Source organism: Phalacrocorax carbo, chromosome 4, assembly GCF_963921805.1.
Source record: "Phalacrocorax carbo chromosome 4, bPhaCar2.1, whole genome shotgun sequence".
In the NCBI taxonomy this organism is placed as follows: domain Eukaryota; kingdom Metazoa; phylum Chordata; class Aves; order Suliformes; family Phalacrocoracidae; genus Phalacrocorax; species Phalacrocorax carbo.
The window spans coordinates 25,914,515-25,930,467 of NC_087516.1; the positions used below are offsets into that span (position 1 = coordinate 25,914,515).

The window sequence follows — 15,953 nt, forward strand, 5'->3', positions numbered from 1 at the left end:
GATTTCTGTGCCTTTTGAAATTACAAATAATCCTTTTCATTTCTAGAGCAACATGCGCTTCTGCTGTGTTTGTGGATGTATGTTTATCTAACAGTGCTGACTTGCTTCAGTTGCGGTCTTCTGATCTCATCTTGTTTTGTAGTTGTAGTCAATCGTACGTGCCATACAGCTTAGTTCAGCAAAACCACTCCTAGCTGACCTGAAATACTTTCTTATCATTCTAGTGCATGTAACCCCAGCCCTGAAAATGCTGCCTTTTGTAAGTCTGTAAGTATCAGTACAGGAACTGTGTGCTTCCTTTTCTTGGAAGTATAAGCTTGTCTGCAAAACTATGAGAATCAAAGTACAGAATATATATCAAAAAAAGAAAAATCTTTAGATACAGAAAAAAACTGAAAAACTAATCCAAAAATCCATAACTCTTTTTGCACACGGTTTAAGGAAATTTTTGCTTAATGCTCGTAGTTAATTTTTTATATAATTACAGGCAATAATATTTTGTTATCAAGTCAAGTCCTTAAAAAAATTAAGTCAATGGAATGAAGAGAGCTCCTCGGCTCATTTAAAAAGTTGTGAGCAGAAAAATGGAAAGGAGTATCTATTACAGTCGTTTAAAAGAACAATTAATTGTTATTTAAGTGAGTTCCAGTAATTTGGAGAGTAAATAAATGACTCCAGAATTTATTAATGCTAATTTTTTCATTGAACCAATTAAAATGTGCAGGAGATTGGGATTAGGTGTAGTATGCTGCTCTCCAGTATCTGCATTGGAACAGATTTTGCAAAAGGCAAGAAGTTATCCAGCAATGACTTATATCGCTGTCGTGCATGACCTTGTATGTCCTGTACAGTTGGACATACTGCTCCATTTTGTAAGACATGAGATAAAATAGAGAAAGGTCATATTTTCTTTAGGTGGGTAAAAGCATTTACTTGCCTAGTCTCCCTGTTTCAGTGTAAACCAGCAGGACCCCATGCAGCTTATGCTGTCATATAGAAAATTACTTGTTTCTGCTCATCTGTTCCTTAGGGGACATCTGTTCTTTCTGTTTACCTCCAGATATTCCAGTTTTCATGTCTGTGATCTTTCAGTAGTGCTGCTTCACAATGTTTTCTAGAGTATATTTATTATTGAATTCATAGAGCACCTGATGTGCAACCCATCTGGAGATCATAGAATCATAAATATAAGCTTTCCTTCTTCCTACGGCATTTCAAATAGTTTTGCTGTATCCTTCTTTAATCAGATACTCAAAAGCATATTTGTATGACTACATACACACATGTATATGTATATTTCAGAACACTGCAGAGCACTGGTAAATCATAGGCTATTTTGCTGTAGTTAATGTAACTCGGAAGATACGCTTACTGTTAGTAAGTGCACACAATTGTGGGAAAGTATGAACAACATTTAATGAATCATTACGTTTGACTTCATGCCTTAGATGTCTAGGTATTTGCCTGAGCATCTGTATTAATGGCTTTTCTGAAATCCTTTGTCTATTACAGGTCAGTTTAAGGTAACAAAACAAAGTAGTATGAAATTGTCATTAATACTTCTCATAAGTAGTTAGGCAGATAGTTAAAGCACTCTGAATTGTCCTACAGCTAGAAGTGATCAGCTTTATGTGAGATGCAGTAACAGTGTACTGTGCAACAAAAAATAAAATAGGCCATTTCATTTTGGTTGGAAAGAAATATTGCCTGCCTGGTTGGTTGTTTACTTCTTGTGTCTCAGCTCATGTGCAGAAACTTCTAGCTAAGGAAGATGTGCTAGCTGGATCATTTGTAATGAGAGAAGCATATCATAAACATACTTACAGACATATCCCAAAGCAGAATAGGCAGACAACTTGAGGGTAGTGTTTTTTAAGGGCAGTGTTTTTCAACTACAGCTGATGCAGATTAGGAAGCTACTGCCTCCTTTTGCTGACTACCAGACAATCCTACCCTGTCTTATAGCAGGATATTACCAGTCCGTGTGATCTGCCGGTGTAAATAAACTCTGTGTAGAAAAACAGCAAAGCAATCCCATTCTGGAAAATTATTCAGATAAAACCACTAACAACATACATTCTTTACATTAAACTAGACCATTTTAATAGAACAGAGTTAGGGAGTCACTACATATGTGTCAGGTAAAGGTGGTAAAATCTCTAGGAGATTAGCTACCACTGGAACAATAATTCTGTCTGTGTCATCTGACACCAACAGACTTTACAAAGTATATTTGAACAGCAGCTTTAGGGGGAGACACTTTAGAATTTGACTTCAAATGAGCAATTGAGGAGCTTAAATCCTGAAATAACTTTGAGGACCTAGGTCAGTATTCCTAAAATACTTACCTAAGAAATGCAGCAGACTGAAGAACAGATTCCTTACCTCAGCCCTGCAGTCACCCAGTCTATTAATTGTAGGTTAATTGTTCTAAACTTCTGAAAACTAGATGAGGCCAGACCCTACAGCATTAGGAGGACCATTGATTTCTCTTTAAACTAATTGTAATAGAATATTTAGCATTTTGAAAAGCAAGGAATTAAACTTACATGTGCCGCTGAAACAAGTTTTACATTTCAGATCCAGTGTCGCTTATATTATATTTCAGCTTTATAATTTCTAGTCAGCTAATATACTGGATAGAGTAGAAAAAGTGAATTGTTAACCTAGAAAAAAAATTAAGCAATTGAGGTAAGTTTGATAGCTATTCTGATTTTTATAATTCGTGGATTATAAGTATACTATGCACTGCTAGTAATAAGTTTTCAAATCATATAATTTAAAATATGCTTCTGCTGCAGGTCATGGGATAACAGCAGTAAAGGAAAAAGCAGGAACTACCCTAGGAATTCATAATGCAAGTTCAGCATCTTCAGAAACAGGAGAACCTCCTGCAGCTGAAACACAAATTAGACGTAAGTCTAAGTTAACTAAAATTGGACAAAATTCTTTGACACTGCCAGATTAGTCCAATTTACACAATTTTAAGATTCTGATCACGGAGTCCAGTTTATTGTAATTTGTGACTTGTAGAGTTGGAAGCATGCTGTAGCTTTCTCTTTTTTTCTTTTGCTAGAAGCAGAAGATTCTCTGGACCAAAGTTCTTCTGAGAATATTCCTTCTTCTCCATCTGGATCTCGTGGCATGTTGTCAGCTATCACTAATGCTGTACAGAACACAGTGAGTCATTTTAGTGGGCCTTTCTGCTCTAGGTATTCTTCATCATTTTTAGGTGCAACTTCACAGTAGGTCACATTTAACAGGTAGAGTTTGTTAAGTTGTAGGTCTTTGTAAAAGCAGTTCTGTTGTAAGTCTGTTTAGAGTCTCTTCCATGGCAAAATAACTGGATCAAATTAAAAAAAAAAAGTTAAACACAACTAAGTCAGTTACCACTTTGGCACCAATTTCAGTGAAAAATATGGTCTTCTCCTAAACTATAGAATTCTGCGAATTCTTGGGAAATCTATTTTATAGTTATGGTACCATCATCAAACTTTTTTACAGTTAAGTCCTTCCAGAGAAAGTACAATAAGGTTTTTTACCATTTTTGAAGGCAGATAAACCAAGAAGATACTCCATTTGCTTATTTTAAGGCTTTTGCTAAACTCTGTATTGTTAGTCTCTGGCCCTTACCTTCACCTCTCTGTCTAGTCTCTCATTTCATATTCGCCTTCCCAGAAGGTCGTCTGATTGCAGACTCAGTAAGGCAAATTCTTTTGTCCATGGTTCTCTCCTATTACACTCTCCATATATCTCCTGTGTGTTGCACTTCATCCTTTTCTGTTTTCCTGTGTTTCAGCTTTTGGAAAATCCTGTACCATACATGATGATGTTGTTTGGAAACATGATGTTTCCAAATCAATTTTTGTGTCATCTTCCCCAATATTTTTTACACACTATTACCATAGCAAGGGATTTTTCTCTGACCTTCTCAGTATGGTGTTTCCCCGTACTGAGAATACTTTAAGCATTGGCTAAAAAAGCATAGAAGACTAACTCCCCACTGAGCATATTTTATGAAGTGGCAGTTCGTTCTTTAGTGCATATCCAGCTCACTCTGAGTGCCTCATCACTCTAATATCAGAGATTTTGGGAGCAGAGGGAGATTCCTGTAGACTGTTCCAAAGACTGTTGCTATGGAATCTGGAGCATCATAGGGCTTGTCAGAGCTGGACACCAGTGAGATTACCTGAGCATTGTATAAGATCTTCAGATAAGAGAAATGTGCTCTTATACAAACCTAGAGAAGCTACCGTATCAAAGTGATGAATGTCACCAACCGAAAAGAATAAATTAAGGTCTCACAAAGTTGCCTGTAATGCCATTTGAGACTTTGATAGAGTTTTCCAGTATATATCAGATTACATCAGCATGTGAGTATCTGACAGATGCATAATACAGATTGAAATGGAAATCTTTAGCCAGTGAAAATTCTTCTTTAGTGTGCATTTTAATTAACTAAAAATGTTTGTATAGTTAATTTTTTTCTTTTTGAAAATATATTCAGAACAAAGTAACATAATTTTATAAACGTATCAATCCTATTGTTAGTTAAAGCATAGAAAATCTCAGGACCTGAATGTTCAAAGATGGTGTCAGCAAAAGCAATACCCTTCACAGTTCTTATTAGCATAAAGTGGAAAGAAAATAACCACATTGCATTATTTTATACAGGGGAAAAGTGTACTATCTGGAGGCTTAGATGCTTTGGAATTTATTGGGAAGACAACCATGAATGTCCTTGCAGAAAGCGATCCTGGATTTAAGAGAACCAAAACGCTGATGGCAAGAACAGTTTCTCTGTCTCAGGTTGGATTTATTTCAATACAGCTCTGTCAGTGCAGTTTCAGATTCTTTTTCCAGAATTTGAGATGCCTCAGGGAGAGGCTTTATTTATTGCGGTGGATATTGGCTAGGCTTATGGATATAAATATTATGCTTCCTATTTGCTCCACTTTCTTTTTCTTCACAGAACCGCAAAAGATAATGTAAAATCATCTTTTCTGCATAACCACATGTACAATAGATGATTTTAATAAGATAGTATATGTGGTGATCCATCATTACGCTCTGGAGACAGAATCAATTTGTTGGTGTTTTTGTAACAGCTGTAGATAGATATCTTCCAGCATAAGCATCACTACACTACTTTCCTTGGAAATTTGCAATACTGGAATATGACATATGTTTCATTAGGAATTAAAGCTGTGAAGAGTTCTGTCTTAATGTGCATCTAAACTACTGGTACCTTTACATAGTTGTGACTCATATATTTAAAAGTTCAGAGACATGATAACAACGGATCAGAATTATAAGTGCTGTCAGTACAAAATTATTTTAGCTCTCCAGACACTGAAAGGAGAGAGACTGTGGAAATCAATACACATTGAAAAAACTGTCATTTTACTACATGTTTACTTCCTTGTAGAGAGGAGTAAGGTATTTTTCTTCTAATGAGATGTGTCATTTTTAGCGTTGGTCATTTTAAGTGTGAACAGACTGATACTGTTGTAGTAGGCCAAAAGCCAGTAACTCTTGTTAAGGCCCACAGGTTTAAAATAACCTTTTGAGAATATCTTCCTAAACAATATGCATGAATTCACACATAAAATCTGAGGCAGAAAGTGACATAAATCAGTTCTCATGGGTCACATAACACAGTGCTTCCTTTCTGGCAATTTGTAAATAAAACTTTGTGAGTGATCTTTTGAAGGTGGAGACTGAAAAATTTGCCATTGTAAGCCCTTTGTAGCAAATTAATAACTGAAGAAAATCTTGTAGAAATCTGAATGATGGAATAGTGTAAGTGGCAATAGTTCATCTGTATTCAGAAGCTTGTATGTGACTTAAGATGCAGTTCAAATGTATTTATCAGCTTTACTGTAGCAAATTCATACGAGAGGCCATTCCTTCCTGGGAATAGACAGAAGGAGTACAAGATCCTATTCTGTACCTTGTTCTTTAATGGGTACCTTGATTTTTATTTATTTATTTGTTACATAATTCTTTAATTTATATACTAATGGAAGTGTATAAGATCATCACTCCAAAATATCCCCAAGTATGTGGAGCATAGCTCTGCCCCACCTTTGGGGGAAGTCATACCTTATTAGGCCAACCTCTCTGCAGTCATGCTGTCACATAAAACTGACTGTAGTATCTGCTAAAAATATTTTATAGGAAATATTTATGTAGGTGCATTGTTTATGCAAGTAGGTAGGCAGGTCCTGAAAATAATATGCTTCCCATTTTGTGATCCATGGAATGGATTGCGTGACCCTTCAAGGCTGCATATGAAATAATCCTTTTTATTTTTCTTTCATTGTAGCTGCTGGTTAAATTTATTATATGGTATCCATAGCTGACATTGGTTTTGTGAACATAAGTAAGATTTGTTTGTTTGTTCAGTGTCTTTTAAAAAAAAGAGATGGTTAGCTATTACCATTGCAAAACAAACATGCTTAGAATGCTACTTAATTGTTTTGTTAGGTAAGTTTATTTTAAAAAGTTAGATACTTCATCTCTAAAATTCCAGCTCTGCAGGTGTGATATAATCCCAAATTTTATTACTACTTCCTAGACAAGCAGAAGCAGAAAGTAATAAAATCTGCCATACCTACAGCCCTACCTGTAAAACAACAGGAATGATGTTTATTTTTGCAGCTGTTGCGAGAAGCTAAAGAAAAAGAGAAACAGAGACGGGCCCAGCAAGTTACAGTTGAAAGAACAGCACATTATGGACTACTTTTTGATGAATTCCAGGGTTTGTCTCATCTTGAAGCTCTGGAAATCCTGTCAAATGAAAGTGAAGTCCAGGTACCGTATTCAGACAGTATAAATCAAAACGGTTGGTAAAAAATGTATGCTTTGCAGGTGCATGTGAAATGAACACTAAGTTTTTCATCAACTTCAGAGAAAGCTGGAGTGGTCCCATAGGCCAGTCCTTGGCTTCAGGAAATCAATCTCAATACATGTAAAATTTAACTCCCAGATTAACTCAAAACAAACAACTTCACAACTGAAAGTTACTTTTGTTAGGATTAAAAATACACCAGTGTGTATTTTTTAGCTTGTGATACCATGCAGACATCTTTTCAGAATTTACAAGGAGGTTGATGTCTTTTGGTTTTGTATGAGGCACTGATATGTACATTCAGGAACTGCAGACCTACTACACCTAGATGCTAGTGAATTAAAATGCATTCCAGATTACTTATTCAATTTCTAAGTTTTCTTTATTGTCTTAGTTTTTAAACTTACATAAAACTACCCAAAGATAAAATTGCTGTAAGTATACAAAAGTTTTATGTCTCTGAAGAACATTCTGAAGTTACTAAGGCCTATATGATAAACACATTCTTGAATTTCAGTTGTCAGTAGATCTCTTACAGTAGATTAATAGAACTTTTATAGATTCCCAGTAGTGGTATGTTGTACTGAAACAATTTTCTGAATAAATTTATTGAAATACATGTTTTCTTCTTTTTTTGTTTTAGTAATTAGCACTCTTGCTATCCGGGTTATGTTTAATAAAATATAACCAACTTTTTATTTTAACATTTTATGTACTGTCACAAATAAAAGAAGCTTATTTTAGAAACAGCTAGGTACATACTGTCCATGTTGGTTTTTGTTTTTGCAATTATGTCTAAATGCAAAATTCTAAGTTCAAAACCTACAGGTAAGGTTCAAAGGACTGCTTTTGAGAAAAAGAAAAAAAAAGACAGAAACCAGAAAACAGGAAAGAGGTAAATAGAAAACAAGTTCAGGTTAATTGCATGTGGCAAGATTTTTTTTCTTGTACTGTGAAATACCACAGGGTAAGAAAGACTTGTGCAGGTTGTTACCATGAGGTTTCTGATGTGCTTTATGTTATGTCCTAGATAACCCCTGGTTCATAGTCCTGCTCTCTCCAACAAGACTGAAGGCAACTCTCTGGGTCAACAAGTCCAATTCCCTGATACATATTCCAAAAGACTCACGGAGTATATTCCAATCACCATACACACACACAAAATACTCACTTACAGTACTGTAAGCTTGCGACCTGTACTAACAGCCCAAAAGGCACACTCTGATGGGCCACAGGAGGACAAGAGAGACTGAAGGCATTGCTAATGTCTTATGTCCTTCTAACAGCAGGGGTTTGAAAATATTTTAAAGCTTGTACTTTGAAAGTTTCCATTAAAAAAAAGGTCCCAATGAATCCTGTGAAATTGGCAATGCTATAGAGGGGGCCAAAAAGCCCTAGGCCTTCACAGCCTGAGTTGGGTCTCCCAGCTTTATCTTGCATTTAATCCTGAGCACATGAGCTGGACACATCGAGGAAGAACATAATGCCTTCCTCCAGTCTGTCACAGAGCCAGTCTGCATTTCTGTCTAGCAAGCTTAAAAAAAAACCAACCTTGAAACAAACCTAAAAGTGAAATTTTGTATCAAAGGGAGAAAAGGCATCTCTCTTGCTTCCATAGGTAGAGAGTGCAATCGTTGGATTAACTCCGCGTAACTGCAGTGCAAACAGATTCAAGGAATCTGTTTGCATCCCTCTTAGGCATGCCACCCTATTAGATATGCAGATACGTGAGACATGCAAAGACCTGTCAATACATTCTTCAGAACAGGCAGACTGGTAGACTGTCAATAATTTTGGCTGCTTTTTGAAGGAGGGAAGACAGGCTGCTTCTTCCAACTCTTCCCGAGTGTGCTGACTAAGCGTGAATTCTGCCCATGCTCTTTTTGCCTGCTGCCTTCATCCAGGTAGTCCCAAAATGCTTATTAGAGTTTACAGTTAAGCCATAGATTTATAATTCAAAACTAATGTTCTGGGAGAAGGTAGAGACCTGATGATCTTGCAAGGCTGGTGTAATTTTTGTGATACTCAACAAATGTTGTTGATGAGAACTGAAAACTTGTCTACATTGGAAGGTTAGAGACAAGATTTGAGCATAATGGAAGTTGCCATTTCTTAGCATATTTTAGTATCAGGGTCTAAATTAGCAATTCAATAAATGCTCTGTTTTGGTTAGGAATGCTTACTGTCCTTTCTTTTACAGATTCAGTCATATTTAGCAACGCTTGATGGAGAGCAGTTGGAGACTGTGAAAAGTGATTTAATTGCTATAAAAGAGATTTTTGTTCCAAAGGAATCAGATGATGAAGTGGTGCAGGCACAGGAAGGTAAATTAGAAATACAGAGACCTCACCATATGAATAATTGTTACTTCTCTAAATAGTAATGTAAAATATTACAATCCAAACTATAATTTCTGATATCCTAATACTCTTCATAGGATAGTCACTAAAATTAATACTCTAAAAGTTCTGGAAGCTGATCAATGCTTAATTTTGAATTTATATTGTAATTGAAGTATGATAAAATAGAAAATATAACATAAGGAAGTATTGTATTACTTTGCTATATCATCAGTAAAAGCAAAACAAAAATAAGGGAAATTAATAACCTTTTTGATAACTGGTTTTCTTACAGAATCTGTTTATGAAATTGTGTAATCTGAAAATTTTGGAGTGCTTAGCAATGCTTTTCTGTTTAGCAACTTCATCTTCACTTTGCACCCTCCCTTGCTAGGTAGGGAAAAGATAAGAGTGCTATAAAGAGGCTTAAGAACCCAAACTTTTCAAGGAAGGTCACTTTGAAACATAGTGGCTAAGCTGCTTTCTAGGTTTTGCTTGGGAAGACGTGGCATGTGGAGTGTGAGAAAGAAGCTGAAGTAGCAGAAACGTACCATAACTATGACATAGTGCACAGCATTGAAGAGAATGGGACCAGCATGACAGTCTGTAGGTCAGCTCGCAAAAGTTACAACAAAATGAGTGGGTGGTTTGGTTAGGGGCAAAATAAGTGTCTTAAACAGTTTGGGAATTTTGGCATTCCTTGGAACAGGCTGAGAACAGAATGATAAGAAGTTAGCTTAAGACCACCATAGTTCATGTCTCCAGGTCTGTCAGATCCATACCAAACCTCCTCTAGCTAATAGAAACAATCCCCTTGACCTGACTGAAGACTGGCTTATGCCATTGAACAGCATGATGTTGTGTTTCAGAAACACAGAAACATAAAAAGATATTTCTTCCATATCTTCTTGATCTTCTCAGGGGTGCTTTGCCCATAAAACCTACATTTTGCAAGATGGTGAGGTATTATTTCCCTAGCCTTCCAAAAAGTTAGAAAAAATGTGTTAACATCCACATACTCTGACTGGAAAGTCTTCTCTGCTCAGACTGCTCTTTCTGGCAGTGCTTACTCAGTATGCCTGATGTCTCTCACAGGGAGCTTATTGTTTCTGCTCAGGGGACAGCGAGTGTTCAGTGTAAAGCCTCAGTATGGTAGAGTTTTATGCTGGTTTTTTTTTTTTCCCTTGTTACTCTCTAAAACCACATATTCCTCTGTGCTTAAGAGTGAGGATTCATGAGATGTCTGGTTTTCCTTAATTTCTGTGGGAAATAGTTCATAGCTTTGAAACCAGTCCCTAGCAAAAGCTCTATTTCTTGAAAAAAGTGATGTTTTCTCTGGTGGTCAGAAGTTCTGGTTTTTTCAGTGAAGCATAGCACAGCTGCTGATCATGCTCCCTGAAACATGCACTGGCCTTTTAAATAGGCTGGGACCAAGGCAGTGAGCACCATAAAAAACAAAACACCAAATCGGAGTGTGCTGCAGGTTTTCCCCAGCAGAAGCAAACCAGTCAGCAGGTAAACATATCCTCTTCTCTGTGACAGCGGAAATAATAACCACACACATGTTGTCTCCACCTTACAGCTGAGTGGGTTTTACTTCAGGCTGCAGTTCAATATGATTCACATCCTTTAGTGTGATCAGTGTCAAGACTTATTAGTATTTGAACTACAGATAACTTTCATTTGTTAGTATTAAGTTGGATAAATTTTAGTTCTACTGGAGGACACCAAAATAATAGAAAGGTTAATCACTTCTCAAAGTAGCTTACTCTTAGGGCTGAGCCTACAATTCTGTGGTCAGGCCCCTGACCTGGGACATGTGGCCTTTACTTCTTTCTTCAGCCTCTCACCCATAATCCATAGTACATGCAACACTACATCAATAGTGCTCTTGACATAGTATAGTGCTTTGGCACATCCCCTCTAGACAGTGTCCTAGTCTGGGTACCTTTCCCCTCACAAAAATATGTTAGCTTCGTCACAGTGAATGAAGGCTTCTTATGATCCTCGTGAGTCAGGGAGAACAGACCTTCCCCTGAACTTCTTAATGTACAAGATCAAAAGAGGTTTTATTAAGTGCATTTATGCAGCAAATGCATAAAATGTTGTAAAACTTAAAGAATTCGATTAATAGGCCTTTATATGACAATCATCTGCCATTTTTAGATAAAAACAATATCCAGTGCCTTTCCCTGTAATGTTGTATGCGATTTGCGTATCCATTTCCCCTCATGGAGGACAGTTCTATTGAACAGTTTAATGTTTCATTGATACTTCAGTTTGCCAATCTTTGCATAATTTAAGTTGGACCCCAGTGACTTGCTATTGCCTACGCTTAGTATTCCAGGTTATTTTACAAATAAATTTAGCTTTCAGGGGGGCATCAATATGTATCCTTTTGGGAGCACACTTGATCTTTTGGGGTCTAGGTTTGAGTTGTTTGGGTTTGGTTTTTTTTTTTAAACTGGAATTGTTTACCTGAAATTACTTGTTGGCACCTTAAGCATATTTCTGTGGTGTAATTAATATTTAGCTAAGAAAATGGTCTGTGTTTAATGTTACCAAAAATTTTAAACATCCTTTGACATCCAGTGTAGATAAAAGACAGTAAAATTTAACACCAGTTTGGCTGATCAGGATTAAATGCAGCTCAAGTCTTGCTGTGAAGAGAAGGCTTTATTCTAGTTTGTTTTCTTAGCTCAAGCTAGTTAATACAATTAAGGTCCTGTTAAGCACATTAATAGCTTTTACACTTATCTTTTACACTTACGAAATCAAGTCAGTAATTCATACACTCTTTTAGTAGCGTATTTTTTATACAGAATTATATATTTTTACTTAAACTAGCTAATCTAGCAAGAGGTAGCAGATTATGTGGAGGAGTTTTGAGTTTTAATCCTGCTTGCTAAACAGTTTAAAACTACAACTAACTTGCCTTCAGTAGGATTTTGATTTGTGCTTTCTACCTCAATAAACTTGCAGGTTTTTACTTTATGTTAGGAAGCCACACCCCTAAAAAAAGACAGAGATTAACTAATGGTGTTTGAAAACGTTAAATCTCATTTAACCACTGAGCAGTATTTGAAAACAAGTTAATTACCACTTATTGCTAATTTGTTACCACTTTCTCATAATCAAAGTCATGCTATTTGTATGGTGTCATTTGTCAGTGCTTTGTATATTCAGCAAAAAAAAGAGTAGCTGGGAGGAAAGCCAGTACTTTGCATTCAAGTGTTTGAAAAGGGTGGCCGTTTGTTTTATGTCAACTCTCAGGATCCCTTCTTATCCTAGACTCTCAGGATCTCATTCAGAGATGTCAGTGCTGCTTTTAGTTTCTACCATGAACACTTTCAGTCCTACACAAGGAGAAATTACTGTAGTGATCTTTGGAGGACTGTTTTGGGAAAAGATTGGGGCTAGGCTTTGTTCTTGGCAACTTTGAAACTGGATTTGTAGTTTTTTTGTGTCTTTGCTTAACAATCAGATAGGTGCCAAATCAATACAAAAAGAAAGGAAAGGAAAAGATATTTTCTGATACAAGTAGGGGAAAGCCAAATGCATACCCATCTCTCTAATGTTTACTCTCACTTTGATTATGCAACCCTTTAATGTATTTTTTACTGCAGCCTCTTTTCTTTTCAGTTGCTTATAAAATAATGAGCGGAGGATATCTGTAAAAGTAGCTTTACCTACATCTTGAAAGCTATTGACACCAAAAATTTCATATGTGAGGTTAAGGGAGACAGTAACTAAAGTGAGTATTGAATTGAATATGCCAGTAATCAACTATCAAAAATTTTGGTAATTTTCCATTCATCCAGTGAACTGTGTATCAGTTTTCAGCATGCTACCTTTTACAAAACAATTTGGCATTTTTTAAAGAACATGTGAATTCAGTGTATCCAAGAGGTGCTGTACTGCAAAACCTGGAAATCCTATTGCCAAAATTTACTGATAAGGGCAGCAATGGAATGAACTCTTTGCATCTCTTTGGCCTGCCAGAACACAATCTTCACCTGTTCCCCTGCTGTTAAAGAGAAAGCTCAGTCTCTTGGTCCTTGCAGGTAGGGAGTTCTTTGTGCTAAATACTAATTTATTTAATAGTGCCAAAGATGGGCACTCTCCTTACAAGCAAGGGTGAGATATCCTTTGCTCTAGGAGAGTATAATCTGATTCCACCTCCTTTCCACATGTCGTAAGGTATTGTGGACTGTAAACAGTTCTACCAAAATCCGCAAACTCACTGGAGAGTAATGGCTGTCCACTTTTAAGTCCCGTACTGAAGATTTGCATAAAAATGGAAAAACTGGCCCTACCTAATAAATGAACAAAAGAAGCGGGAATACAGCAAGACATGAAATTAATTTTTGAAGTAGCTGGACTTTTATCAGGCTCAGTATGGGGACTTTGCCTTTTCAGCATCATCAGGCTAAAAAACCTGGGTTTTGTATATTCCACCAGGAAATGTTAATGGAGATTCCAAGCTCAGTAAGTGCAGATGAACAGAACCAACCAAAATACCAACTTTTAGGAACTTAGAGCGTGTTAGAATATGGCAATTGCAAGTAGTCAAAGGAATATATAAAATAAAGACGAAGTTTGAGTACGAGTGATACTTACCTTTGCTCATGAATCTTGTGAAATAAAAGTGCAGATTCTTTAAGTGTCGTTATTCCAAGGTAGAACAGAAAACATTCTTCATTTAAGCAAAGCGCAATCTTAAAATAGAAAGAAAAAACACCTCTTAGCTGTGGTTTGCAGACAGAGCAGTAAAGAACATGTTTTCCAGTATGATTCCTCTGAAACTTACTTGTATCTGGCCCGGCTGCAGTTTTTATTCTTTGGTTTGAACAAAAAGCTTGGTATCTTTTCTGTGGTTATTTTGTGGGTCATGTATTTTTGTAACTAAGGGATATGCAGCTTCTTCTCCTCTTACCTGTTCTTGTGAAACTCAGTGAAATTTAGAATGGGGTGGAAAGAGTAGTCAGTGTCAAGCTAGCGTATCTGGTTGTACAGGTATCTCTGTTGCTTGTTCTCTTCTTTATTTGAGCATATACACACACACACCCCTTTCTTGTATCACTGTCACTGTTTTTCAAGTGCTAGAGTGCTTTGGAAAACTATTTGACTGGATGGATTTGATTGTGTAAAATATTACAGAGATAACACCCTAACAAAAATTGTCTTGTTTTTTCTTGCAGCAGATATGGGAGAAGAGTTTGTCAGCATGCTCACCGAACTGCTGTTTGAATTGCATGTTGCTGCTACTCCTGACAAACTTAATAAGGTTAGCACCTGTTAGTGAGCTGCTCTCTGTTTCTTGGACAAAGACAAAGAGGGAGGGCTTTGTTCTGAATTGTGATACAGAGCAGTATCTAGCTCAGTTCAGACAGTTCAGAAAGCGAAGTACAGGACGGTGGGACTAAAATGATGAATATAGAAAAGCTTTCACAGAAGAAGTGAGATTAGTAAGGCAGTCCAGTGGCAGTGACTAGCTAGTTAGAAAACCTTAAACCAGGGAGGTCCTAGCAGAACAGAGTTTATGAGCACAGCAGATTTGGTCTTATGGACTGGGATCAAAGGTCAGGTTCAGAATTATTTTTCTTGTTCATCATGTTTATTATTCTGAGGGACTTGTCCAGACCTTCTTTGCTAAAAGCAAAGTCTTGGATTTCTCTCATCTAGCTTCAATCATTTAAAAGTTAGATGGCTAGAAGCCATCACTAGTCATATTTGTACTATCAGGCCCCTTTAAAGGTGATTCACCTGCTGATCTTAGGCTCGGATGAATGTTTGTCTCTCTGGCTACATAGACAGACTATGGATAACTAGCTTAGGCTTAGGTCTTAACATATTTTAATTTGACTTTATGTTAAAAAGAGACATCGTAAATTTCCTACTAACCATAACAGTAGTCTGAAGTTGTATAAAACTTCAAGGCTTTTCCACTTTGATCTACTTTCATGCCTGAAAGGCAGCTGAAAATACAGTGATTTTCTATTTAGCTTTCCTTTAAGGATTTAGCGCATCTTTCTTACCTCTCCAATATTTTTTTCCTTTTTTTTTAATGCCACCTTCTTATTTTTTATTTGGGAAAGTTACGTCTCTGTAAATTCCTTTGAAAGATACCTCATAAAGCTGAAATATTAATAACTTCAGTATTGATGCCAATTCTATGTGTTGGTTAGAAATATCATACCTGTAGAGGAATTATCCCTGGCTGATCCATCTTTATGCAATCAGAAGTGCTTCTCCCTACAGTTTCTTAAATATATTCTTAACTAAATGCCACGCAGAGGCTTGATATTTTTAAACTTCTGAATGTAAAAAAGGCATAATTAAATGTATTGTTAATTAATGTTCAGGAATATTGTTTGATATTCCCTTATTTGAACTGAACTTTGGGCTTGGGTTCTTTGTTTGGCAGGCTAGGAAAAAAGCTTATGAATGGCTGGAAGAAGCCAGTTTTTCAACCCCAGCAGACATAGAAAAGAAGCTGAAAGAAACACCTGGAGAACCTAGTGAAGAAAAGACTGAAAAAGAAGATGAAACTGACAGTGTTAAAGCAGAAGCAGATAAAAACAAAACTGTGGAGGTAAAAGCTTTTGGAGGATAAGTTTCGTTAAGCAAATTGTCATACTTTGTCACTTCTTTATCTTTGTGTGTCCGTTTTATATGTTGTCCTTACTTTTTAAACTTACAGATGTATTAAAAATACTAATATATAGCTATTCACTGTAGACACAATAGGAAGCTAACTT

The 15,953-nt window shown here is 36.4% G+C and overlaps 1 protein-coding gene across 2 annotated transcripts in view; it reads left to right on the forward strand.

Moving 5' to 3' along the window:
* Nucleotides 1-15,953, forward strand: part of FAM114A1 (family with sequence similarity 114 member A1) — a 37,166-nt gene that overhangs the window by 11,666 nt on the left and 9,547 nt on the right. The window contains exons 4-10 of one of the 2 annotated variants that reach the window (XM_064449290.1): nt 2,802-2,915; nt 3,077-3,180; nt 4,675-4,809; nt 6,664-6,816; nt 9,054-9,177; nt 14,394-14,479; nt 15,620-15,787. In XM_064449290.1, the coding sequence (XP_064305360.1) occupies nt 2,802-2,915; nt 3,077-3,180; nt 4,675-4,809; nt 6,664-6,816; nt 9,054-9,177; nt 14,394-14,479; nt 15,620-15,787 (884 nt within the window). The remainder of the gene's footprint in view (nt 1-2,801; nt 2,916-3,076; nt 3,181-4,674; nt 4,810-6,663; nt 6,817-9,053; nt 9,178-14,393; nt 14,480-15,619; nt 15,788-15,953) is intronic. The other variant, XM_064449291.1, reaches the window with a different exon arrangement.